This window comes from Aspergillus mulundensis (assembly GCF_003369625.1).
Source record: "Aspergillus mulundensis strain DSM 5745 chromosome Unknown scaffold_4, whole genome shotgun sequence".
NCBI lineage: Eukaryota > Fungi > Ascomycota > Eurotiomycetes > Eurotiales > Aspergillaceae > Aspergillus > Aspergillus mulundensis.
The window spans coordinates 2,174,734-2,200,836 of record NW_020797892.1 but is presented as its reverse complement, the minus strand read 5'-3'; the positions used below and the strand labels follow the sequence as shown (position 1 = coordinate 2,200,836).

Here is a 26,103-nt window from a genome sequence, read left to right as displayed (position 1 = left end):
AAGCCTATTTAAATTAAGTAATAGGCATGCTTAACAAGCTTAATACGTGCTTAATTTTTTAAACCGCCTTTTTAATTAGGACGGCCCTCGGGCGCGCTAAGCCAAATTAAATTAAGCATGCCGTTAAGCCTACGTGGCAGAACCTCTCTATTGCAGGATCAGAAAACCCAACAAGAGGAGCAAGATCGGAAGGACGAACCCGATCGATGGCGCGGACACATCTCCCGAGGAGGAAGCTGGAAAGGGGACAGGACACGATTCAGGGAACAGCAGCAGCCTTGTGGGGCCACCTTTTCTCGCAGTGACATCACCACAAAATCACTCCCCTCAGCTCACCCAACTCCCAACTCCTGCAGGCAAACATGGCTTTTCCCCCTTCACTTCCACAACCTCATCTGCGAGAGAATGGTTGAAGCGCAGAACAGAGCCGGGGCCATCTCCTCCGAGGACTGGGCGCACACCAGCTACTCAACCGCCCACCGGCTACGCGAGGGACGTGACACCAGTGTGCGGGTGTGTGGTGAGTTATCAGCAATTGCACTTGAGCTCGAGCTTGCAGGATACTGATATGACTTCCGATAGAGGACGGCCGTCTCGATATCAATCTCTGCATCCACCAACCATGGATACAACCCATTGTGCGCCATACGAAAGAACACCCGTACCCGCGAGACTCGGTGCACCGGTGCGCATCCTTCACCCTGAATCGAGGAGAGGAATACCACCTGATCAACTTGAATATCGTAATACAAGTCGTCGGGTCGCGGGGCGACATCCAGCCTTTTCTCGCGATCGGAAAGCAGCTCAAAGCGCACGGCCACCGCGTCCGCCTCGCGACACATCTCTCGTTCCGGGAGCCGGTTGAGAAGGAGGGGCTTGAGTTCTTTAACATCGGAGGAGATCCGGCGGAGCTTATGGCGTTTATGGTGAAGAATCCAGGTCTCATGCCGGATCTGCGGACAATACGGAGCGGCGCGATCCGGATGCGACGGAGAGAGATGAAGGCGATATTTTCGGGATGTTGGAGGTCGTGCTTTGAGACTGGCGATGGGACTGGTATCGAGCATCATATCAATGACAACCCGGATCCATTGAGCGGGCAGCAGGGCGTGGATTACAGGAGCGTGCCGTTTGTTGCGGATGTGATTATCGCCAATCCTCCGAGTTTCGCGCATCTCAGTTGTGCGGAGAAGCTGGGGGTCCCGTTGAATATGATGTTTACGTGAGTCTTACTTTGCCGGTGGTGTCTTGTTATGAAAGCTGATGGTAGTAGCATGCCTTGGTCCGCTACGCAGGCTTTCCCGCATCCTCTGGCGAACGTGCAGTCGCAGCATACGAAGCCATCTGTCGCCAACTTTGCGTCGTATGCGATTGTGGAGATCATGATGTGGGAAGGACTGGGAGATTTGATCAATCGCTTTCGGAAACGAGAGCTCGGGCTGGACCCGTTGGACGCGATTCGAGCCCCGAGCATTGCGCACCGGCTGCAGATTCCGTATGCTTATTTATGGTATTCTCGCACCGAAAATCGAGGCGTAGAGCGATACTGACTTCGCTTAGGTCCCCCGCCCTTCTCGAAAAACCTCTCGACTGGGGCAACAACATCGATGTTGTCGGCTTCTCTACACTCCCTACGGCACAAGATTACAAACCCCCAGAGGACTTGGATAAATTCCTCAACTCTGGGCCTGCGCCAATCTATATTGGCTTCGGCTCCATTGTCGTTGACAATCCTAAAGCGCTAACTGACATCGTCTTCGAAGCGGTGCAGAAGGCTGGTGTCCGCGCGGTAATCTCAAAAGGCTGGGGAAACATCGGTGCCGATAAGGCCGCGTCCGACTCGATCATGATGATAGACAAGTGCCCGCACGACTGGCTCTTCCAACATGTCAGCTGTGTCGTACATCACGGTGGCGCGGGCACAACGGCCGCGGGACTGACCCTTGGCAAGCCCACCGTCATTGTACCCTTCTTCGGCGATCAAATGTTTTGGGGATCGATTGTTTCACGAGCTGGGGCCGGGCCCGATCCAATTCCTTACAAGAGGCTCGACGCCGATAAGCTGGCCGAGGCAATCCAAGTCGCGCTGAAAGACGAAACAAAGAAAAAGGCGGAAGAGATCGGGGAGCAGATGCGGTCTGAGCGCGGCGCTTGCAATGCGGTATGCAGCTTCTATCGTCGTCTCGATGTTAAGAGTCTACGGTGTTCCCTGTGCCCGCATCGGCCCGCTGTGTGGTGGGTGAAGCACTCGCATATCAAGCTCAGTGCGTTCGCGGCGACCGTCCTCGTCGAAACGGGGCTCGTAAAGCCGCATGATCTTGTCCTGTACAACGCCCCGTCCCCGTCATCGTCTGCATAAGCTAACAACTGCAGGTATCGCGCAAAAGAATACGACACCAGCCGCAACCCGAGAGGCCCCCTCACCGCGGGCGCCGAAATCCTGTACGGCGTCATCACTGACTTTGTCGCTGCTATGGCCGCTATGCCCACAGATATGGTGGAGATGTTCCGGGGGAATCACCGACACGGCCGGAGACATTCCAAAGGACATTTTAGGCACGGGGGGAGAAAGCCACCCTCGCCGGTTCGCAAGTGGAAAAAGGAACATTATGGACAACGCCATCTGGAGCGCGAAGCGGCATCAATCAATGACAGTCAGAGTCAGAACCAAGGGCATCGAAGCAGTTCTGAGGCTGAGAAGAGTACGGATAGGACCGAGAATGATGCGGCGAGTAGCTCGGCCTCATCGTCACTGACGTATGCGTCCGCGAGAGAGGAAGCATCGCACGCATCTCAGACCAACGTCCCGAACACAATCCCCTCTTCCAACCCTGGCGACGATACTGAAAGTACTGGGGATACTGACGTCGGAATCGCCGCGCTCCCCGTCATCTCCAAGGCCTCAACAAGTGAAGACATCACGGACGACATGCAAACTCTAAGTCTGGAAGCTACACTTCACCGGCAGCAAACACGGGACAAATCAATCGACACCCGCGAAGTGCTTACGGACGCTCGGTACCACATCGTCCGGGCCGGGAAGCACATCCTCGACTGGATACTCTTACTTCCGACCGACCTGACGTTGAGCTTCTCGAAGGGGTTCCACAATGCACCGAAACTTTATCACGATACTATGGTGCAGGAGATACCGACTGTGAGGGGTATGAGAGGTGGGCTACGTGCTGCTGGGACGGTATGTTTACCACAAACCACTGCTATTGACGCACGGAAGCTGACGATATGCAGGAATTCACCCAGGAACTGTACCAGGGTGTCACCGGTATAGTGACTCAGCCTAAGCACGGTCGGAAAGAGTCCGGGACGAAAGGAATGCTGAAAGGCGTGGGCAAGGGCGCCGGCGGTGTTGTTCTCAAGCCGATTGCAGGTATGCCTACTCTTCTCGACTGACTATGCTCATCCTATACTGACTGCCTACCAGGACTTTGGGGTCTCGCCGGATACCCACTTGAAGGACTACACAAGACGCTCCGGAACAGTTTATCACGGAGCAAGATCCGCGATATACTCTCTTCACGCATTCAGCAAGGGATGGGGGAAATGGTCGCGGCATCGCCGGAAGAACGCGCAGCGGTAATTACACGATGGAACGAAATTCATTCTCAGGGCGCGAACGCACATACATGATACCCAGTTTATTTCCTGCTCTTAATGCTATTTGTATATATGCGGCTTCTCTATGTTTAGCTCTCGTTGACAAAAGTCACGTTGCCACCCTCCAAGCTCACCCGCGTGGCATACATCGCCCTCCCACCCGAGGGATCCTGGTTGTTGATGTTCGCGTGGAAAACAAACTTCGTCCCATCGGCTGAGACATCCGCACCGCCAGGACCACTCAGGGGCCCAACATCGCTGGAGTCGCCCGGCGCCACGACCCGCCCGCGACGAGTCCATGGGCCCGCAACAGACGGCGCAGTCGCATACTTCGAGTCATAGTCCGGGCTGTTGAACATATGCGACGAATAGAGGAGGTAATAGAACCCGTCTGCTTTGACGATGCTCGGTGCTTCAACGAGCGGCCCGTCGCTCTCGTCGCGGTCGATCAGCGTCACTGCGTCGCCGACTTTGCTGTACCCGTTGTCTGCGACTTCTTGCAGGACCAGGGGGGTGGGGTGGTAGTTCTCGTCGTCGGTATTCAGCGCACTCCCGTCGACTTTATACGCGATATAGAGGGTGCCGTCGTCGTCGCGGAACCCCGACGCGTCGATGGCCCCGCCTTGGGAGAGCGGGCACGCCCAGGCTTCGTCTCCGTCCCCGTCCCCGTCGACAGCGGTATACGGGCCTTCGATGGCGGAGGATATCGCGACGCCAAGACAGTGTCGGCGTGAGTCTGCGCGCGGGATCGCCGAGTAGTACATGACGTATTGGCCGTCGTCCTGCTTTCTCAGTCTACTGAACCTTAACGAGGACCGAAGGAAGAGTACGTACCCGCTGGAACACGTCAGGCGCCCAGGGCTGCGGGTCGGAGGCTACCCAGGCGGGGAACGGTCCGGGCAGAGCATCGTGGTCGTCGAGGTATCCCCAGGAGTCGAAGTCGGAGGAGTGCGCGACTTGCACGTTGATGTCGCCTGAGGTCGTTGCGAAGGCGTACCACCCGTCTGGGGTCTGGATGATGGCTGGATCGGCGAAGTTGCGGTTCAGGACGCGAGCTGGTTCCGCGGTTGAGAGGGTGGAGCTGAGGGTTAGGGAGAGGAGGAGAAGTGTTGAAGTTGGAGCTTGAGCTTGGACCTGCACCATGATGAGTTTCTTTCTTTCTGTCTTTCTGCTTTTTGATGATAGACGGAGTTCAGGGGCGCACCTGTCAGGGAGCAGCGACTTATACCCTTTCCTTCAGATGTATATTGCTTTTGTGATGTTCAACAGAAACTCAAATACTCATGGATCTCCGAGTCCACAATCAATAAACAACGTCATTGTGTCCATCTTGCCTGCATCGAGTTGGATGTTGCGATGGACAGGCTGTGCGGGATCTGGTTGGCTGACGGCTGACGCTGGACCCTGCTGCCACTAGGGAAGAGGCTAAGCCCAATCTGGCGCTAGGCTGCACAGCCACAGCTTACGGCAGCTTGGCAGCGTCTCTTCTTAACGAGGCCCATCCCGCTGCGGCGCTGCCCCTCCTCAGCCTCATCTCGCTTTCTCCTCTTCTGCGATCCATCCATCGCGTCCTTCGTTTTTCGAGTCGACATCGCTATCTTTATCGCATTATTGTTTATTGCACCAGCATGTCCTATCCTCCACCCAACTACGGCCACGGCCACCCCCAATACACCCAGCCCCCGCCTCCGCAGGGCTACCCCGCCGGTCCCTACCCTCCGTCCTCCTATCCCGCACCCGGCCCCGGTCCCTCGCACGGCCATCCCATCCCAGCGCCCTACGGTCACAGCGGCGGCAGTCCCGCGCCCCCTGGAAGCGCCGGCGGATACCCTTCTCCCGCGTCGCATCCCTCCCAATCGCCGTACCAGCCGCCGCCGGGCCCCTACCAGCAATACCCTCCGCAACCAGGCCATCCCGCCCAACCCCCATACCAGCAAGGCCACCCCGCGCCATACGGCCAGGCCCCTCCGCCCTGGGGCGCCGCTCCCCCGCCCGGTCAATACGGAACACCCCCTCCTCCCCACGCCGCGCCGTACCCCCCGCAAGGCGCATACCCACCGCAAGGATACCCTCAGGGCTACCCGCCTGGCCCGCCTCCAGGAGCATACGGTGCACCAGGCGGCTACCCACCAGCAGCACCAGTCCCAGCCCCTCCATCACTAGGCTACGACCCCGACCAGCGCGCATCCGGCGACGCAAGCAAAGAAGCCGATGCCCTGCGCAAGGCAATGAAAGGCTGGGGCACAGACGAGAAGATGCTGATCGACGTGCTGGCCAAGCCAGACCCGCTCGTCATGTCGTTGATCCGACACACATACATGAACAAGCACGGGCGGAACCTCGAGAAGGACCTGAAGAGCGAACTGTCCGGCGACTTCGAGATCATCATGCTCTCTCTCGCGGCGGGCCCATTAGGCCAAGACATCGCGTACCTCCGCGATGCCATGTCGGGCATCGGGACCGACGAGACGGCCATCAACGACGTGCTGATCGGCCGCTCGAACGCGGACCTCCGCGCCATCAAGTACGGCTATGTGCAGCGGTACAACAAGGCGCTCGTCGACGACATCAAGAGCGATCTCTCCGGCAAGACGGAGAAGTTTTTCCTCATGCTCCTTAACGCGGCGCGCCCGGAGCGCGGGACGTACTTTGACCAGGCGAGCGTCGACAAGGACGTGCACGAGCTGCACCTCGCGACGAACGCGAAGACCGGCACCGACGAGCTCAGCGTCGCGGCGGTGTTCCTGGCCGCGAGCGACCAGAAGCTCGCGGCCGTCTCGCAGGCTTTCGAGGCAAAGTACCACATCTCGCTGGAGAAGACGATCAAGGATGAATTCAGCGGGCATCTGGAGAAAGCGCTCCTTGCGATTCTCGCGCGCTCAAAGGACCCGCTTAAGTTTGATGTTGAGACCATGCTGCATATTGTGCCGCCGGGTGGTGCGAAGGCGGATATCAAGAGGTTGATTTACTGGGCTGTGAGGTTGCATTGGAACCCGCCGTATCTGGTGCAGGTTAAGGAGGCGCTGCAGGTGCGGACGGGCAGTGATTTTGGACGCAGGATTCGGGGCGCTTTGCCGTCTGGGGATTTGGCGGAGGCCGTGCTGCGGGTTTGGTCTTGATTTGTATTTATTTTCTTCCTCCCCTTCCCTTGCTTTGATATCTTCATTTCTGTTTTGTACGCATGGATGCTGGGTGGTGAGGTAGTATGCCTGGATGTACGTATGTAACGACTCATGATCTAGCTTATGCATTCCTATCTCCAACTCCTAACCGGTAAAGTAAAAGTAAAAAGTCGCGCTATGCTACCTACAACATGCCTACATATACATCACATCATCTCAGACATCAGACATCAAACACCATCCGTACTCAAGTCGCAACCGGCACCGCCGCCGCAACCTTCAGCCCCAGCCGCTGCGCATACTGCCTGCCCCGCACGGTGATCGATTTCGCTGGACCCTGCGTCGCCAACTGGGTCTGGCTAGCGCTCCGAGCAAGCGGCTTCGCGGTCTTGGAGACGTGCTCGTGGACGTGCACGTGCACGGGGATCTGGCTGGTGCTGGCGTTTCGGGGCGCTATGGTCGAGAGCACTTTTTCTTCTTCGTTCTCCGGGGCCGTTGTGTATGGAGGGGGAGGAGGCGTGGATGAGCTCTCACTGGAGGGAGTGGAGGGAGGTGGTGCGGGTGGTGATGTGCCGGGCGTAGGTGTAGGGGTGTTCCCGTGTGGTGATGGTGAGGACGTTGAGGTGGAGTTCCGCCGTCGCACGAGGCCGCGGACCGCGCCGACGAGCTTGTCTTTTATCATGATGGGGCTCGAGGTCGAGGTCGAGGTCGAGGTCTTTGACACTGTACCCCCAGCTGTCCCCGTAGTTGTAGGAGCCGGAAAACCAGTGCCAGTGCCAGTGCCAGGCACAACCTCCTCCTCCTCCACGCTACACTCATCCTCATCCTCATCCCCATCACACTCAAACCCCGCGTCCCCCCACCGGGCATGCATATCGATATCGACGTCTTCGGCCTCGCAGCCCGCAAACAGCACCTCCCCCCGCCCAAGCCCATACCCAACCCCATACCCATATTCATCATGATACCCGTACATATCCTCCTCATCGCTCTCGCTCTCGCTCTCGCTCTCAAGAACCTCCGCAAGATACCGCTTCATGTCGGCCTGCGCTTCGAACCACGAGCGTGTAAGCAGCTTGTGGTGGCCTAGGCAGCGGCGGAGATCGGGGTCCGGCGTTGAGGACTCGGCGGCGAGTTTGCGTTGGGATAGGTTGGCGAGGCGGGTTGCGCGGGTGGTGAGGGTGGGGTTTGGTCTTGAGGGGCTTGTTGTGCTTGTGGTGGTGGTCATTCCGGCGGCGAGGATTGGGGGGATGCGTCTGTTTGGTTTTGTTGGGGGGTTTTTGGTGGGCTTGGGCGTGGTGTTGGTGTTTGTGTAGAAGGGGGGTGGGGGGGTTGGGGAGCGGGCGAGGAGGAAGGCGGGCGGGTTCATTTTGATGGAGACCGAGGGATTGAGAAGTGGGCGTGGTGATGGTGAGGTGTAGATGTAGATATGAGATGAATGATGGTGATGGTGGTATGATGCAAGGTAGGCAGGGTCGAAAATATCCACGAAACAATAGAACAAAGCCTCAATGCCAGTCTGTGCTTTGTGGCTGTCTTTTCCACATCTCAGGCAGGAAACAAGAGCTCTTTATACCATCAACACCCCCTACCTCCAAGCTTGAACCTACGCATCGGCCGACCCAATCGCACTGCCGAGATGCACCAGTGGCATGACGAAAGCTAAAGCACACGCCAGCGCGGATCCCCAGATCCCGACCTATCACCGTGCAGAGGGCGCCGATTTAGCGGCCACGCCACGGGTGATCCATGTCATTGTCAAGGTATATTGCGTTACCTTGGCCCGGGCTATGGTCTAGAGCTGCGGGGGCGGCTATGGTAGGCTGGACGGAGTTGGTGGCGAGGGGTCTGGCCTGGTGCCGTCATTGACTGTCAACTCACCAAAGGGATCTAGACTCTCGCGATTCGGGGGTGTTGATTCGTCGGGGGGTGAGATAAGCTTGGTTGTTGGTTGTGGTTCGTAGGTCTATGTTGGTGGTCAGGGGGGTTCCGTGGTTGGGGATTGACTTGGTAAATGGGATAGGCTCGATTAGATGACAGGACGAATTAGATTAATAGGTCAAGTACAGCGAATCATATCACATCAAGTACGAAAGTAAAGCCAGCCCCATCACCCACAGCGACGCCCGCTGTATACGTATAGCCATCCCCCCGTTCTCATCACTCCGCCTGACAGCAGTCACATTCCCAACCCACGCATTCCAGTTCGTGTAATTCCCCGGACAGCTATCCTCAATCCTCCTCCCCTTCATCTGCGCCAACAGCTCCCCGTCCCTCGACAACGTCACCTCAACCTCCCCAGTCCTCCCATCAAACGGAGCAGACCCATGATACACCCCCTTCCCCCCATCCGGCGTATCACTCCAATCCGCGCTCCTATTCACACCCCCAATCGCAACCCTCACATCCGCCCACCCATCCAGCACCGCCGAATAAAACACCTTATCCTGCAACACCTCCCCGGGCTTCATAAGCACCTCACCCGAGCTCTCGCTATTCCCGCTCGTCCCCCCATCATCACACCTATCCCCCGGTGAAAGGCGATACCAAACACTGAGATTCTCCTCTTCAACCTCCACCTCCCCCTTCCCCGTCCCATTCTTATACTCCCCAATCAAGAAAGGCAGATTACTCCTCCACCCATCATGCGGCATGTCCGCCACATAATCAAACGGCGCGCCCCGGTCAATAACACCCGTCGCATTGCGCCTCACAGGCCCGATATAGTGGCTCTCGCCGTAGTCATTCCAGGTCAGGATCTCGACGTACTCAGGCTGCAATTCGAGAACTTGCTGCCACCGCGTATACCACAGGTCGTCGCCGCGCCAGACCCAGTTCTTGTTGAACTGCCGCAGGTTCGTGTAGAACCAGGGACTCACGGGCATGATGTATGCCTTTGAGTCCAGCGCGGACATGTACGCCTCGTCCATGGTGGTGTTCATGCTCTCGGCACCGTACGGCCACGCATCCCAGCTCATCAAGCCGTCGATTGAAGAAATTGACGAAGCGCGTTGTGGACCCGCAGACGTCCAGTCCGGTATGAATGCGCAGCATGTTTCGCTCCCAACATTCCGGGCAACGCGCTCCTTGATATCGGCCCAGTCGGGCGCGGCCTCGAAGCCCTCGAATGTACCGACGAGGGCTCTGCCATCGGTGTGTCGGAAGTATGCGGGGTGGGTGGTGTAGTTCGATAGCAGGGCGATGACTTGGTCTTTTGGCCAGGAGGCGTTGCCGGAGTAGTCGAGGGAGAAGAAGAGCTTGAAGTTGGTTTCTGCGGCGGCGGCGAATGCGTGGTGGAAGGAGAGGGCGTTTTCGGATTGGTTGAACCCCGCGTTCAGGGCGAAGGCGTCGAGTGAGGAGGCTTTTGCGAGTGTTATGTCGGATTTCCAGTCGGTTAGGGTGTAGTTTTGTGTGTTGGCGACCTAGATTGGAAGGGTTAGTTTGGTTGGGATGGGGTGTTAGGGGGATGGCGGAGGTACCATGAAATGGGCGAAGACGGATTTTGCTTGGATCTGAGGCAAGCTGGAAGACAAAAGAGCTAGTATGGGCAGGCCCCATGCTCGAAGAGGTGACATTGTGTGAGTTGGACTGAGGTTATGTGGTCATATGGTAGGGTATCTGGGCTTCAACTGGAGAAACAGAAAAGCAGCAAAACCAAAACTTGAGAAGGTCTTCTATTTCAAAGGACGTCTACAGTACTAATACCTTTCCACCATTCCCACCCTCAGCATCCCATCCCTCCCTCGCAGAAACTATCTACTCGGCGCCACCATTAGACTATGCTTACGAACCCGTTGAGGGTCATGGCTGAGACAGGTTTCTTCGGCAGCGATATGCATGAGATACCGCTTCTTTAACTCGTCTGCTGCAAGGGAAAGAGGGTATCAAGGTTAGGCTATTCGCTGCAATATGGTGGATAATTGGGGATATGTCCGATCTGATATGAGATGCGTTGGCCCCGTAAGCGCGGATGTGCTCCGATCCTGAGACAAAGTCTCACTGCCAACGTCTTTTGCTCCAACACCCAGCTCGGGCTCTATTTTTAGTTGAGTCATAGTAGGATCGAGTATTTTCATCAGGGTGGGTGTAGATAAGAGATCTGAGGAGGGTATGAGTTAAGTTTCTGTCAGTACATCCATAAAGCGAAGGCTACCATACGGAACCACCTAGGTAGACCGCTATCTGCAGGGCGAAAAACACAAAGTCTGAAAGACGACTGATCAGAATACCACAGTTCATAGGCACTGATCAAGAACATTGAATTTAGGGTTTACGTGGTCCATGCAAATCGGATGCGATGCTGCTGCGCGTTGGAGGGAAGTGCCTTGCCTCGCAACAGCATAGTCCAAGCCCAACGTTCGTTAGAACGAAATACCGAATGCTCGGCACGAACATATCATATCCCGAGGCCATATTCTCTTCCTTTCGGACTTGGTCAGGAATAGCAAGCGATCGGTCCCAAGGAGGCTGAGGAGGCTTGAGCCCGAGTCTTGCAGCTGATCCCGGAGATCTCCCAAATCCCAATGAATCCAAAGCCCTAATCGACTCGACGCCCACTTTGCGATTCTTCCGGTCGCCCCAGAATCCATTCTCCAACTACCTCAAGGGAAGTTTTTCGATCAACAGATTTGTCCTGATTGCGGATGTTTATCTTCGAAGCGATACCTAGTGCACCAGCCCGCAGTACCATGGTAGTGGCGACAAGTAAAGAATGGTAAGCAGCGCTGTGGTTGAGCATTAGAGCCACATAAACAGCTTTGTGCATGGTAAGCTGTCAACCACATGCGCCATCCCCCAGCAGGGCCTTCAGATACGTAGGTGTTTTTGTCCGCTTCGGGTTGCGGCTTCTGTGGCTTGGACAAGTACAGCCCTAAGCGATGCCGACAGGTTTTACCTTTTAAGCTGTCAGATCCCATAGTACCTATTCGGCCGGCAACTCCGGCGTCTGGAAATTGACAAGCGAAGCCCAACCAAATACCGAAAATTATTCTTAGAAAATCGGGCGCTGCACCACCACATTCGAAAGCAGGCTACTTCGTATGTGGCTGTCCGTCGCCACACCTCGTCTGCGAGATAACGCCATGCCTTTTCCAAGTGGATGGACCAGCCGTGGGAGATAAGGCCCTTGGATCGTGCTGACGAGACGACTCTCGTAGACAACCGTTGTAGATCGCATGTCAGATCCGATCGCACGGTGACAGCCGAACCCGCCCGAGTCCGACATATCGCCGCCCGACCGAGCCATTATTAGGCGACCAGCGCACTAACTGTGGAACATCGGCTTGACACCTGGGTCGTGCAGGAGCTCTGTTCCATGGAATTGTCTAGCGGGGGATTTGTCTGGAACTCAAAGCTATGCTGGCAATTTACGGCTGTGGGGGGGTAGGAAGATAAGAGGAAATATATATAGTTGTCTGAGCAAGTGTCGATCCACGTTCCTGCCATGAGCAGATCGTGTCCGTTCCTCCGAGTCAACGGCCGAAATTGACTCGCTACTTTCTTACCGAAACCAATACTAAGTCAATGATTGGGAAGATCTGGCTGTAGTTCTGTTCGGGCACTGTGGACACCCAGCCCATGACGTCACCACTCGAGACATCGCCGCCATTATTCATCCTTGACAAATATCTTAACTACCAATACGCATAAGCTATTCTAATCATGGGTCTCCAAGATCTCAATATTCAGCCAGCCCGGAACATCGACCTCCCTCAACTCATCGACATTGACATCGTCCGAGGCGAGAACCCTATACGGTGGCAGATCAGCTAGGGCTATCGCTTCTGGGGTATGCACGGAAGGAAACACGCGAAAAGAACACGGAGTGGACATAGACATACTGCATGTAATGAACCGGCGGCGTCGTTAGCGCCGAGTCAAAGTCATCTGGGATCTCGAGCCCTTTGCCCTTGTAGATGTCGCGGATCCTGGCGGAGATCGAATCGGTTAGTTTTGGCTTTGAGGCATATCATGTAACAATCGGCTATGGATATTTCGAACAGAATGGGATTCAGGATTATGGAGGTAAAAGAGGAAGGGGTGGATGGAATAAATAATCGACGTACTTCTCTGCAAGACCCTTCCCGCCCCCGAACTGGTCGTACGCCGGCACGCTGGCGAAGCGGATGTCGAAGGTCTGAAGAAGACCTTATTAATGGGAAATTCGCTAAAGCGTGGAAAACTGAGAGGAAATTTGTAACTAACTAGTTCTTTCGTCATTACGATTGATAGGCTTGGTGGATGTGGATGGGTTGGTGGAATCGAAGTCACTATCTTGAATGTTAGAGAGCGTAAAGCGCTTATAAGCTCGTGGCCATGGATTTAAGTTTTGCTTTCCTTGGATGCATTTTGATCTCCAGGTGTTCATTGGTGGAAGGTGAGATGCATGCGATGACCAGACTCGTGCTAGGAGGGTCACGGGGACAAGAAGCCCTAGAGGAAGATCCTAACACAGATGCTGAGTTTGTAGTTGGTTGTTTTGATTTGATTGATAAACTCTGTTTCCTCTAAACTGTCCCTTTAGGTAGGGCTACTCTACCTACCATAATTTACTTGCTTGATGTTAATGGATGAGGGAGCGACGGGCGCAGACTGGACTGGCCGACGCATTCGCATGGGTATCTTGAACAGCTATCGCACGTATAACAGGATGGTAGTTGGCTTACGGAGTATTTTCCCAGGTCCCCAACGATTGCATCAGCGCGGAGTTCAAGTTTATCCCTGGACGTACACGCGTTCAATGGAATGGCCTCGGCATAACAACGCGAAGTAATGGAGGCAACATGCCAGCTCCAGCTGCCGTCATTCAATCTTCAGGATATGTGCTATTGTGAGTGTCAATTTTCATCCCGCTGAGGCAGTTGATTTAGCACCAGAATTACACAACGGAGGAAACGGTGCAACCGGGTGGAGTGGATAGACCAGACGCTTCGTATCCATGCGGGCGTAATCAACTACCAGATCGGACGGTTATCAGAACTCTGATCGGATCGGTCGATGGGGCATCTGCTCGACAGGTGTCTGTGTATAGGTAGGTTGGGTACACTCAATTGGAAGGGAACTGCGCGCAGGGGTTGTTTCTCGAAGTGGTGAAGGTGAATTGGATGCGTCGGAGGGCTGGCCGGACTTGTCTGTGCGTCGGTTTTATCAGATCAAGCGGGAACTCTAGGTAAGGTTTGATGTATTGAGGCATTTGGAACCATTGCTGCGGTTTGCAAAGTTGGTGATCGAGGTTCGATACTCAACGCTGCGTGTAGTGACTCTGAGAGTGATATCGTCGTATGGTATTCCGCCGTCGCCGAGTAGACCTACCTCATCAACCCAAATGGAAAGTAACAGTTTTGTGAGCATTAATTCGACGCATCAGCGACTATATTGGGACTTGAGGCTCCCATTGATCGGCCAGAAAGAGGTAGAAAAAATGTGTGCATGAGGGAATTAAGAGAGGGAAGCTCTCAGAGCACTGGAGCAGCCGGGTCGTTCTCGAATCTTGTTTGCCTCCTTCACCTTCAAGAATCAAGGAGCGCGCAGTGGATATCACGATCGGGCTGGTGGATACGGACAGATTGGTGTGGATATTGCTTAGCAGCGTCTGGACCTCGGCAGCGAGGCCAGATCGAAGACAGTGGTACTTGCTGACTGGATTGAATAGGGGCAAAGGGGCATTGAGACATATTGAATATAAAGCTGTATATGAACATTCTAGACTGATCATGCCATACGCGGACCTGCCGAGGTCGAAAGCCCGCTACAAACCGGTTCAGGGACGTGTCCCTGCGCTAGCCATCTGGCAGACGGTGACCCGTAAGGTGAGCCCACATGTCTTGGGTCATCAGGTCCTTAACGGGTATTAAGACAAATGAAACTCCAGATGAACTCATCTCTCCATATTAGACGGTATTGCCTTGCCGCCGGTTAATATCAAGCACTTTGGTCAGCAGGAGCCCTGAAACGCCAAGGATCTGGTATAGATTAAGTGGGCATCAAGAGGTCTGTCAGTGGTCGGACTGGCCTGACAGGCGAGTGCCAAGGGACTAGAGCCAGCCTAAGCAATCTGATGGGCCGGTGTGAGGCAAAAGTTGGGTTTTGTATAGATGAAACCCGCTCTTGGCAGGGGTCTGCTGCTTCAGATGCTCAGGGCCAGGGCCAGCTATAAGAAGCCTGTTCCTTGTCAGTCCTTGCTTGGTCTTCTGCTCATCACTGTCTTTATTGTCATTCTCTATTCACTCTTTCCTTCTTGTCCAGGTGACACACACTCTCTTTACAACTTCCACACCATACCTTCACACTCCTTCACAATGAAGACCTTCGGCCTCCTCGCTCTGGCAGCGAGCGCTAAACTCGTCGCATCCCACGCCACCGTCTTCGCCGTCTGGATCAACGACGAGGACCAGGGCCTCGGCAACAGCGCCGATGGCTACATCCGCACGCCCCCCAACAACAACCCCGTCCAGGACGTGACCTCCACCGACATCACCTGCAACGTCAACGGCGACCAGGCCGCCGCAAAGACCCTCGAGGTCGCTGCCGGCGACAAGATCACCTTCGAGTGGCACCACAACTCCCGCGACTCCTCCGACGACATCATCGCCTCCTCCCACAAGGGCCCCGTCCTCGTCTACATGGCTCCCACCGAGGAGGGCTCCGCCGGCTCCAACTGGGTCAAGATCTACGAGGACGGATACTCCGCCTCCGACGACACCTGGGCCGTCGACACCCTCATCGCCAACAAGGGCAAGCACTCCGTCACCGTCCCCGACGTCCCCGCCGGCAACTACCTCTTCCGTCCTGAGATCATTGCCCTCCACAGCGCCAGCAGCGAGGGCGGCGCCCAGTTTTACATGGAGTGTGTTCAGTTCAAGGTTACCTCTGATGGAACCACCGAGCTCCCCACTGGCGTGAGCCTGCCCGGTGCTTACTCCGCCACCGACCCCGGCATCCTCTTCAACATGTACGGCGACTTCGACACCTACGAGATCCCCGGTCCCGCTGTCTGGGACGGTGCCTCGTCTGGCTCTGGCTCTGGCTCCGGCTCCAGCTCCACTGCCGCCGCTACCTCAACTGCTGCTGCTACATCCGCCGCTGAGAAGACCACCTCTGCTGCCACCACCACCTCCGCTGCCCCCACGACCACCGAGGCCGCCGCCACCAGCGTCGCCCCCTCCACCACCGAAGCCGCTGCCGTGACCTCTTCGACCTCCTCTGCCACCCAGTCCCAGACCCAGGTCCAGCCCACCTCCGTCGCGACCTTCACCACCAGCGTCAAGCCCACCTCCGCTGCCCCCACCACCGCCTCTGTCGCCCCTACATCCCAGGCCTCTGCTGCCCCCACCGGCAGCACCGGCACCGGCTCCATCCAGATCTACCAGCAGTGCGGCGGCATGAACTACAAGGGTGCTACTGGCTGCGCGAGCGGTCTGACCTGCAAGCAGTGGAACCCTTACTACTACCAGTGCATTGCGGCGTAGACATGAGTTGGCTTTGGGTTTGAGATATAGATCCTTATTATTTCTTCGTGGATGGCCGGGATCAGACACCAAGATGGTTTCTGGTTCTGTCTTGTCTGCGGTTTTTGTTCGAATAGATGGTGCGCTTTTCACTTTCTGCACATGTAGACTTTGCACCCCTTGCCAGATTCCGCTGGGCGTAGGGTAGGCATCGGGAGTAGACTGGGCGGCCCAACACATTCGGAAGCTTGCAGTAGAGTCGCTATATAACAATCCCCTCAAGCTCACCCACACTCCCCACCCCAAACGGATAGTCCACCTCAACGCCCCTAACCAACTCCTCATGCCCCCAACTCCTCGGCCTAACATCCAAGCCCCCCAAAACCGGATGGCTAATAACCCCAGGCAAAAACTCCGTCTTCGCACTCGCCTCGCTGGCAATCCGAATCTCAAACACCGCCAACACCTGCGCAATCGCCAGAAACAACGACGAGTCAGCCAGTAGTCGCCCGGGACAGATCCGCCGTCCAAAGCCGAACGCCAGATTCGCTGGATCAGCCTCCGGCGTCGGCCCAAGGAAGCGCGATGGGTTGAAGGCGGACGCGTCCCTGTAGACGGCAGGATCATGTGTAAAGGCCCAGATATTCGGCATGACGAGTGCGCCTTGCGGGATGAGATAGTTGTTGTAGATGTTGTCTTCTGTGCAGGTGTGTGGGATGCCCATTGGGCCGACGGGGTGCCAGCGCAGCGTCTCTTTGGCGACTGCCTCGATGTAGGGGAGACGAGGGCGATCGGTTAGGGAGGGGAGGTTGTGTGGGCTCAGGACGGCGTCGAGTTCGGCTTGGGCTTTTTGTTGCACGTGTGGATGGAGCGCCATTGCGAGGAAGAAGGTTGATAGGGCGGAGACGGTCTGTTTGAGTTAATGCGCGCCACGAGAAGGGGGGGAAGTATCCGGCCATTGAAGCCGACGTACTGTATCTGCGCCCCCCGTGTATATCGATGTAGCGGTCCACTTATTGACCTGCTCTTCTTCTGCGCTTTGACTTCCCTCCTTTGTCTCTGAGAGGAGATTTGACAAATACGAATGCGAGTAGCGCCCCGACTCCATCTGCTTCAAGACAAATCGGTAGGGCTTCTCCACTGCAACTCGAAGAGTATCTCTCATCGTTTCCGCTGTGCGTTGGAATCCGGCGCCGGGGATCCAGCTTGGGAGGTATCTCACTGCACAGATCGCCTGTTAGACCATCCGTTTCTACTGTGGAAATTGAGCTACGAATCAATGATGATGGAAACTGACAGGCCGGTATGGTATCCACGATCCAAGCGCCTGGCGTCGCAGCCAGCGAGAACTGATCCAATGTTTTGTTTGCAAGGGCGACGAGGGGATCATCGCCATGTGGCGCGATGTCATACCCGTATGCGATCTTTAGAATCACGGCGCCGGTTGCTCTGTTTTGTTAGCACACTTCCTTTCGATACGGGTAGCGCATCCCGATGCAGGTGCAGATGGCGGCTCACGTTCTAATATGATGCACCAGGTTATCCGGCTTCTTGAGGATACGTAACAGAAGCCGTCGAACCTCGACTTCCTGAAGCTGGTCGAATTGAGAAATTGCATTCTTGGTCCCGAGCACGCGGTGCATGGCTTTGCGGTAGGCGCGGAATGTGTCGGAGTACGGCTGCATTGCGAGGGAGTGTTCCCATCCGATCCTAAGAACAGAGAATAAGCTGGAGTTTCGGAATGGCCTGGCTTGAGTAAAGGAATACATTTCACCGGCAAAGACCATCCTCGGTCGTGAAGAGTAGATGGTCGAGCGCTTCTCGAGCAGGTCGAATGCGATGCGGGCTTCGTTGATGATGACGATTGTTTGGCCGAAGACTGTTAGGGAGCTTATTGGACCTGGTCACGGATTAGTAGCAGCTAAATGAGCCCGATTACGTAGAAAAGGAAGGTACGGTGAATCATATGTACCATAGAGATCCTTGTGCTTCAGCCAGTGCGCCCAGCTCTGCTGATCCGGCGACGGGAGATCACGCAAGTTGCCGATAAGCGGTTTCGGGGGTGGGCCTGGAGGCAGAGGGGCCGTTGTTCGTTTCGTAAACGATTGTTTGAGAAAGTATATCAGGAACAACCCGAGCGGGACTGTGAGCAGAATCGTAGCCGGTGTCATAATGGCCTCAATATTCCCCAGAGTGAGAGTACCACGGTCGAGGCTGAGGAATGCCGCGGGGGAACCGGCTTTTAAAGGGTCAAAGAGTGCAATAAGCTGCATTAAGCTACGCTTGGAATGCATGGCTTAACCTTGTAAGGCGTAGTGCAGCTTGATCTGGTTAGTATACGGAGTCGCGAGCCTTGTCTTGGGTATCCCTCCAACCTCATAGGCCAGGCATTGTGATGATAAGTTGCCGGCATAGCCTTTGTCAATGGTATGTGCACTACCGTATAGTACCAAATTGACGATACTTATGGTAATTGACATGCGAGCTTGGCTGCCCTTCCATTGGCCTGGAGTTGGATTGCGGGAGATTTGGAACAAAGCAAGCGAGGTTGCCCTAAAATCCTGTTACAGGACCGGCTTAACTTTATATCCCATAACTTTCGTATAATACCCCTGTCTCCCTCCTCCTTTGTTTTGGATTTCGCCTTTTTCCCGCCGTTTCCCCCATGGTCATAATAGAGGCCGAGGTCTCGGAAGTTGGCTCTTCATCTCAAGCTCAGTCGAACGCAACACGCCTCTATGTTGTCTCATCCATTTTAATTCCTATCGCCATAATTTCCACTGGTATCCGGATCTGGGCTGAGCTCCGCCACCACCGAAAGCGCTTGGCACCGGATGATTTTCTCATCGTTTGGTCCACGGTAATGTTCTACCAGAATCAAGACAGAGTACATGTGTGCTAACAGGAGCCTTCAAGCTGGTCAGCGTGGTATACTGTGCGGTAGTCCTACAAGGTGTGTTTGGGGGATCTAGTGTTGCATAATTTTTCTGATCCCTGCAGAGCCACGATACGGGCTTGGAAGACCGATTGAAACTGTGTCGGCGGAAGATAGAAAGCACATGTTGAAAGTAAAAAAAACCTCTACAGAATCCACCTTTTTGTCACTGACACATCGCACCAGTATGGTTATGTGGCCACAGCCATTTATATCATCGCCACCGCCAGCACCAAGCTCTCTGTCCTATCGCTGTATCACCGGGCATTCCCCTCGATTAAATTCCAGCGAATGTGCCTGGCAACAGCAGTAATTGTGATTATGTGGCTCTTGGGTTCCTTACTTCTACAAGCACTTATCTGCAGGCCCATCCGGAAACTGTGGGAGCCTACTACACCAGGCCGATGCGCCGACACAATGGTGCAAAATTACTTCTACACTGTCAGCATTCTTGCGCTTGACTTATGGATATTTGCACTCCCCCTGCCGCTCATCCTCCGGATGCGCATGATCACAACAAGGAAGAAGATCGGCCTTGGTTGTCTGTTTTCCATCGGACTGGGGTACGTTACCTCTGGGCTATATTCGTAAGGCTGAGCCTCGCTGATCAACGCCGCATAGCACCTGCCTCATCGTGGCTCTGAGAGTAGTGTTCATACCAACTGATCCGAGGATGTTTTGTCAGTATATTCCTGCTTCTCCCTGGCGATCAACCACACACCTAACCACGCTCCCAGCAAACGCCACTGTCTTCGTCATCCTCACAACATGGGAGCCAGTCGGTGGAATTCTGTGCGCTAACCTGCCGCTCATCTATAAACCCGTTGCGGATGCCTTTCGTCGCATCATGGGCACGTCTCGATGCAGTCCGGGCGACGATTCACCGCAGGGGGGCCCGCATAGCTGGTATCAGCTGCATAGGATCGTGAAGCAGAGGGCGAGGAACGCGCGGCTGGGACTATCGACTCTATCGTCGGAGAGCTACAGCGAGCATGCAGTGTATTCGGAGCCTATGGATCTCGGCGGGGCTTTGGTGGAAAGACGCTTGGAGCGTACTGTCTCTACTCGGGCGAAAGAGGAACAGCGGCAGGCGGGGCCTGATATCTAGATAGCCAACCTACAATAGAAAAGTACAGATACCGAGCTCACCATCAATCCTTGTTTTTGTCCCCTGCGCCGTTCGTCCGCACCTGGCCTCCGCCATAGTAGGACTATACCTTTGCCGACGACGCGACCTAGCTCGACCCGCGATCCAGCTTCTAGCAATGTCTATCATAGACCAATAAATGGTTGATTGCATCTGCTGGAGCTCTGTTTTATACTAACTGCTCCGCCTCGGGCCCTATTTCGGGCAATGCCAGATCTGCTCCAAGGTTATTGGCCAAGGTCAGACTGGAGGAAGCTGCGACGCATACCCAGAGTTGCCGCTGCGTCCTCCAGTGCAGGAATCCATTACCTTACCCATCCAATCATAATGAGAATGCCACGCGCTATTGTACCTGAGACTACATTCTAAGCTGCCAGGCCGATGCCGTGGTATCGCGTTTCAAACCACAGTATGATTAGCTTAAGAGAAAAGAGAGGAATGAAGATGGGTACTCCGGCTCTGATCATACAACACCCTGACCGTCGGTGATAACGCCTATCCATGCATAGTTACTACAAGAAGAAATAGGGACTCAAGTTCATAAGATGGGTAGGTAGATGCTGATTCCAAGGCTCCGTATCAACTGGGCACCCGTCAACAACATCTGAAACCGCCAGCTGCATGGCTTGCAGGTCTCATCCGGTCCATGCAGGCGACTGTGATACTTTACCATGCTCAACTCAGTTTTACTGTACCATGGTATATGCATAACCCCAAATTCCAGTGAAGAGCGTTGCAGGCAGGATCCCTACATCGCCCTCCCCCAAAGGAAAACAGTGTTCCGCACCAGCACCTCCGCATCCCGCGGACGCTCACGAATCATGACCCCCAAAAGCGCCAACACGATCCTGACATTCTTCAACTCCCTCGCCACGCTAAAAATGAATGGTATACCCCCATGCACCAAAGGAAGCGGATCCGCGCAATACGCTAGTAACAGTTCCACCATGTCCGCATCTCCATTCTTAACATCCGAGTAGAGCGGCGTGTCAACCTTCCCACCAGCAATGAGCGGATCGTTGTCGGAGTCTTCTTCCCCAAAGTCGGGGTACGGGTGTATGTTGACGACGCGGTCGTTGAAGTTGGCGCCGGCTGCGAGGAAAGCTTTTGCGAGGGGGAGATTGCGGTTGCGGGCTGCCTGGGTTAGGCCGGAGCTGCGGCGGTGCTTGACGTTTAGCTTGATTTGTTGAGGAATCAGGACTGCTGCGGTCCATTTCCTTGTTAGGGTCAGCGCGAAGAGGTCGCGCTGGGTGGAGGTCTCGGAGGCAATTTTCAGGAGGAGTTCGGCGGGTAGTAGTAGTAGTAGTGATATTTAACGCCCCGGGGATTGCTAGGTGTACGCCTATTATTCCAGACCTCCCTTGGGGTATGGGGGCGTGCCGCTGCTAGGTAAGTAGCTTATTTAAATAGTTTATATATAAAAAGGCTTTTTATTTTAAAGGGTAACTTTTACTAAAGCTTATAAACCAGCGCCTATTTTTTATGTACTATTTTTATATATAGCTATTAGTAGGTATTATTTATTATATATTTAGGGTTTTAGTTATAAAAAGTTTTAAAAACCTGCCTTATTATAAAAAAAATACACTAGCTAAAACTAGTTATATTAAAAAAAGGTATTTTAAATAAAAAAAAAAAAGTATAATAAAATAAAAAAAAAACTATTTAATATTAAACTAGGTAATTTTAATAATACTAGGGCGTGGGGTACCCTAGCAAGGGTAAATAAATTTATAAAAATTTATAATTTTAAGTAATAATATAAAGCCCTTGGGCTTTAATTTATAAAGGTACTTTAAGGCCTTAGCCTTAATTATTAATAATATTATAAAATATTAGGGCTATTATAAAAAGCACTATTTAAAATAATAATAAAAAATTAAATATTTAAGGCTTTTATTTATCCCGCAGGAGTAAGTAAGCCTAGTATTTTTATATTAAAAGTACTTATAGTATTACTTAAAGTTTTTATATAAAAACCTAAGTATAAGCTAGTAATATAAAACTAGTTATTTTAGTACTAGCTTTAGCTATAGCTTAACCTAGTAAGGCTTTAATTTTATAATAAGTTATTATTTATTTTATATAAATAGCTTTATAAAAATATTTTTTTATTATTTAGCCTAGGCAGCGTGGTATATTTACTTATATAAATTATATACTTTACTTACTATAGGCTATGCTTTTAAAAAGTTATATTTTAAAGGTTAGGCCTTTATAAAGGCTGTTTTATTAATAAGCTTATTAGCTAGCTTATTACTTTTAATACCTATATGGCTAAAAAACTACTTTAAGTAAATAATATATTAATTTATAAGCTAGTATAACGCCTAAAAAGTTTAATTAAAAAATAATATGGGCTACCCGCGCGCGTACTAAATTATTAAGGTATTATTTATATAAAGCTAGTAAATAAAAGCCTTAAAAAAATTTTTAATTATTACTTTTAATTTTTAAAGTGTACTAATAGCCTTAATATTATAAATATAAAACTAGGCGCTAATAACTAATAATTTTTATACTTAAAAATATTATTTATAATATATTATATAGTTATAGCCTATATAATACATACCTTAGTATATTTATTTAAATTTATTACTAAAAATTATTACCTTTATTATTAGTAGCACTTGCTATTATTTTTTAAATTTTTTTATAACTAGTTTTTTAGCCTTGCCCCTAGTGGGATTTTTTAAGTATTTTTAAAAGTAATAAAAATATGCTAAAACTAGCCTTAAGGTGTTTAAAAAAAGCACCCCTATAATTTATATTTTAGTTTTAGGCCTTTAGCATATGCTAGCACCTTAGCCTTATAAAATCTTTAATAATATTACCTATGCTATTAGTAAATTTTAGTTATTTACTAGCTAAAGCCTTAGGGTAAACTATAATTAAGCTTTTTTTAATATTACCGCTATAAAAAAAAGTTTAGTATTTTTAAAAAGGGTTATTATAAATATTATTTAAAAAACTAAAAGCATGCCGCGGGCGGCTAAAGCCAGGGTTTTTTTTATTATTTTAATATATTAATTTAATTAAGTACTAATTTTTAGGTCCCACGCGTGCTTACTAGGCTTGGTTTTATTATTATATTATATTTTTATTTTATATAAAAGGCTAAAAATAATATAAGTAATAATTACCTTATAAAGTAAGTTTATAAGCAAACTATATGCTATATATACTAAATTATAAATATATTAAATTATTACACAGGCTTTAGCTACCTGCTTAATAATATATTAATATTAAAAAAGCTATTAATTAAAAAAAATACCTAACTAGTGTAATACAGGCTATTTTTAACCTAGTGCTATAGTAACTAGGGTAATTATTAGCTAGTTATTAATTATTAATAAGGGTAATTTACTATAATATTTTTTAATAATATATAATATTTTTAGTTTTTTAAGTATAAAAGTTATTTTATTTTAATTCCCTTAGGCTAGCATGCCGTGAATATTTTTTACTAAAAGTTTATAATTTATATAAAAAAAGTTGCTCGCGTGGCTAAGGTAAAAATTATTTATATAATTAAAGTATAGGATTAAGTTTGTTAGTAGTAATTTAGCTATATATAATAAAAATAATACTAAAAAAAAAGGCAAGCCTTATAACATGCTATAATATACTAAGTATATTATTATTATAATAAACTTTAAATATATTTTCGCGCTTTATTTACTAAAAAAGTTTATAATTAAGGTTAAAAGCACGCGAGGCTAGCCTTATTTTACTATTTATTAAAGTAGGTATTATAATAAAATAATATTAAAGGTGCCTAAAATATTTATAATAACCATAGTAACTTTTTAGTTTTATAAAAGTGTTATTTTTATATTATAAGTAAAAAAGGCCACTAAGTTTATAGCTAAGTATTTAGGTAAAGTATTATATTACTATAAGCTTAGTATCTTTTATATTAGTATAATAAAAGTAATATAGCATGTTATAATTTATTTAAGTTTTTTTTTTAATATTAAGAGTAGCGCTATAAGGCGCCAGGATTAAGGTAAAAACTTATTTTTTTTATTACTTTTTAAAAGTATTATTACCTTTATAAGCTTTTATAATAAAAAAAAGTATTTTAGCTATAAATATTAGTTATATAGCTTGTGTATAGCCTACCTAATATATTTTTAATAGGCCTTTAAAATATAAATTATTACCTAGTCCGCCCCGGGAAAAATACTGCTTATATTAATAATATTTTTTTAACCTTTTTTAGTAAGATTTTTTTTAGCTAGTAAAAATATTTATTACCCTGCTAGTACTCTAGTACTAGGGGGTTAAAGTTTAAGTTATTATTTATATTAAAATATTTTAGTATTATTTTTTATAAAATATTAGCCTTTTCCCGCGTGTTTTTAATTACTTTATTATTTATTAATAATAGGGGAGCCTTAAGCCTAGGCTTTAGCTTATATTATATTATTATTTAATATAGTTTTTAATTATTTTTAATATTATTAATTATTTTAGTCTAGTACGCGTGTTTAGTTTTATAAATTATAATTAAAAACTATTTTTTTTATTTTAAGGTAGGGTTTACTACCTAGGCTTAGTAGTTTTTTATATATTTAATTAATTACTAGGGTGTGTTATAGCTCCCTAGGTTAGGGTATTTACTAATTACTTATATAACTTTTATAATAATATTATTAAGGGATTTAATATATTAATTTAATACCTTTATATTCTTAAGTTCCCCAGGCTAAAAAAAAAATATTATTTTATTTTTTATAAGCTTAGCTAGGTGCTTAAGCTTATAATTTAATATACTATAATAATATTATTTTAACATTTTTTTTCCGCGCCCCGGCACTATAATAACCAAAATTTAATAATTAAAATTATTATATAGTTTAAATATTACTAGTATATAGGTAAATAAAATATTTAAAAAAATTAAATTAAAAACATGTTTAGCTTTGTGCGTGGCCATGCCTGGCTTATTAATATAATTAATATTATTATTACTAGCTTATTTAGTAATCTTACTGCCGCGGTATAGGTTATTTATTTTAGGCTTAAAAGTATTATATATAATATTAAGATCCCTGCCTATTATATAGTTTAAGATAGGAATTAATATAACTAAGTAATTAATTATTTTATAAATAATTAGCTTTTAATATATATTTAAAACTTTAATATTATTTACTATAAGCTATAGTATATTTTAATTTTATACTAGGTAATATTATTTAACACGCAGTATTTTTTTTTTATAAATATAAGTAAGTATTTTAAAATATTTTTTTAACTAGTTCTTATGGTTATTTTAGGCGTTTATTAATATATAATACTTATATACTAAATAATTTTAGGTTTTTATGCCTGTGGCGGTCCAGGGCTCTTAAATATAGGTAATATTATAATTTTATTTATAGGCTAGTTATAGGATTATAGTATAACTAAATATAAATTTATTTATATTTACCTAGTAAATAATAAAATCCTGCTACTACTAGGTATTATTATAGTAATAATTATTATAATTCCTTTTTTAATGCTTTGTTATTAAAGCTTAAAGGGGGATTTAGTATTAACTTTTATTACCTAGGGTAAGAAAGGCGTGCCCGCGTTAGCTAGGGCAAGTTAAATTAATTTAATAAAAAACTACTTAAAATTCTAGTTTTTAGTAAAAGTATTAAACTATAAAATATAATAATTAGTAATTATTATAAAGCCTTATTTATTTATTTTAAGTTTTTCCGCGGTGTGCTTTTAAAGGTTTTTTTAAGGTATAAATTATTTAATTTTAGCTTAAAGCTAGGTATTAGTGTTAGCTTAAGTATGCATATTTTAATATTAATAAGCACTATAGTAGCG

General features: G+C 49.3%; 9 protein-coding genes across 9 annotated transcripts; 4 read left to right on the top strand and 5 right to left on the bottom strand.

Annotated features, from left to right (window-relative positions):
* Window positions 1–405: 405 nt before the first annotated feature.
* Window positions 406–3,648, top strand: DSM5745_05155 (putative UDP-glucose,sterol transferase; the record flags this gene model as incomplete). The annotated part of the gene is made up of 7 exons (XM_026747171.1): window positions 406–520; window positions 583–1,222; window positions 1,274–1,495; window positions 1,561–2,325; window positions 2,374–3,196; window positions 3,250–3,388; window positions 3,443–3,648. The coding sequence occupies 7 exons, from the start codon at window positions 406–408 to the stop codon at window positions 3,646–3,648; spliced, it is 2,910 nt and encodes a 969-aa protein (XP_026604651.1).
* A 56-nt stretch (window positions 3,649–3,704) lies between these two features.
* DSM5745_05154 (glycoside hydrolase family 43 protein) lies at window positions 3,705–4,758 on the bottom strand (the record flags this gene model as incomplete). The annotated part of the gene is made up of 2 exons (XM_026747170.1): window positions 3,705–4,397; window positions 4,450–4,758. 2 exons carry the CDS (start codon window positions 4,756–4,758, stop codon window positions 3,705–3,707), a joined length of 1,002 nt encoding a protein of 333 aa, XP_026604650.1.
* Window positions 4,759–5,243: 485 nt separating this feature from the next.
* DSM5745_05153 (annexin) lies at window positions 5,244–6,734 on the top strand (the record flags this gene model as incomplete). The annotated part of the gene is made up of 1 exon (XM_026747169.1): window positions 5,244–6,734. One exon carries the CDS (start codon window positions 5,244–5,246, stop codon window positions 6,732–6,734), a length of 1,491 nt encoding a protein of 496 aa, XP_026604649.1.
* A 250-nt stretch (window positions 6,735–6,984) lies between these two features.
* Window positions 6,985–8,106, bottom strand: DSM5745_05152 (uncharacterized protein; the record flags this gene model as incomplete). Its single annotated transcript, XM_026747168.1, has 1 exon — window positions 6,985–8,106. The coding sequence occupies one exon, from the start codon at window positions 8,104–8,106 to the stop codon at window positions 6,985–6,987; it is 1,122 nt and encodes a 373-aa protein (XP_026604648.1).
* A 709-nt stretch (window positions 8,107–8,815) lies between these two features.
* On the bottom strand, window positions 8,816–10,312 carry DSM5745_05151 (glycoside hydrolase family 71 protein; the record flags this gene model as incomplete). Its single annotated transcript, XM_026747167.1, has 2 exons — window positions 8,816–10,159; window positions 10,217–10,312. 2 exons carry the CDS (start codon window positions 10,310–10,312, stop codon window positions 8,816–8,818), a joined length of 1,440 nt encoding a protein of 479 aa, XP_026604647.1.
* A 2,080-nt stretch (window positions 10,313–12,392) lies between these two features.
* Window positions 12,393–12,956, bottom strand: DSM5745_05150 (uncharacterized protein; the record flags this gene model as incomplete). Its single annotated transcript, XM_026747166.1, has 4 exons — window positions 12,393–12,486; window positions 12,578–12,664; window positions 12,803–12,873; window positions 12,942–12,956. 4 exons carry the CDS (start codon window positions 12,954–12,956, stop codon window positions 12,393–12,395), a joined length of 267 nt encoding a protein of 88 aa, XP_026604646.1.
* A 2,078-nt stretch (window positions 12,957–15,034) lies between these two features.
* On the top strand, window positions 15,035–16,204 carry eglD (putative endoglucanase; the record flags this gene model as incomplete). Its single annotated transcript, XM_026747165.1, has 1 exon — window positions 15,035–16,204. The coding sequence occupies one exon, from the start codon at window positions 15,035–15,037 to the stop codon at window positions 16,202–16,204; it is 1,170 nt and encodes a 389-aa protein (XP_026604645.1).
* Window positions 16,205–16,445: 241 nt separating this feature from the next.
* Window positions 16,446–18,477, bottom strand: DSM5745_05148 (cytochrome P450; the record flags this gene model as incomplete). The annotated part of the gene is made up of 5 exons (XM_026747164.1): window positions 16,446–17,093; window positions 17,157–17,404; window positions 17,481–17,632; window positions 17,702–18,083; window positions 18,156–18,477. The coding sequence occupies 5 exons, from the start codon at window positions 18,475–18,477 to the stop codon at window positions 16,446–16,448; spliced, it is 1,752 nt and encodes a 583-aa protein (XP_026604644.1).
* Window positions 18,478–18,848: 371 nt separating this feature from the next.
* Window positions 18,849–20,226, top strand: DSM5745_05147 (uncharacterized protein; the record flags this gene model as incomplete). Its single annotated transcript, XM_026747163.1, has 5 exons — window positions 18,849–19,043; window positions 19,100–19,136; window positions 19,184–19,251; window positions 19,305–19,681; window positions 19,740–20,226. The coding sequence occupies 5 exons, from the start codon at window positions 18,849–18,851 to the stop codon at window positions 20,224–20,226; spliced, it is 1,164 nt and encodes a 387-aa protein (XP_026604643.1).
* Window positions 20,227–26,103: the final 5,877 nt, after the last annotated feature.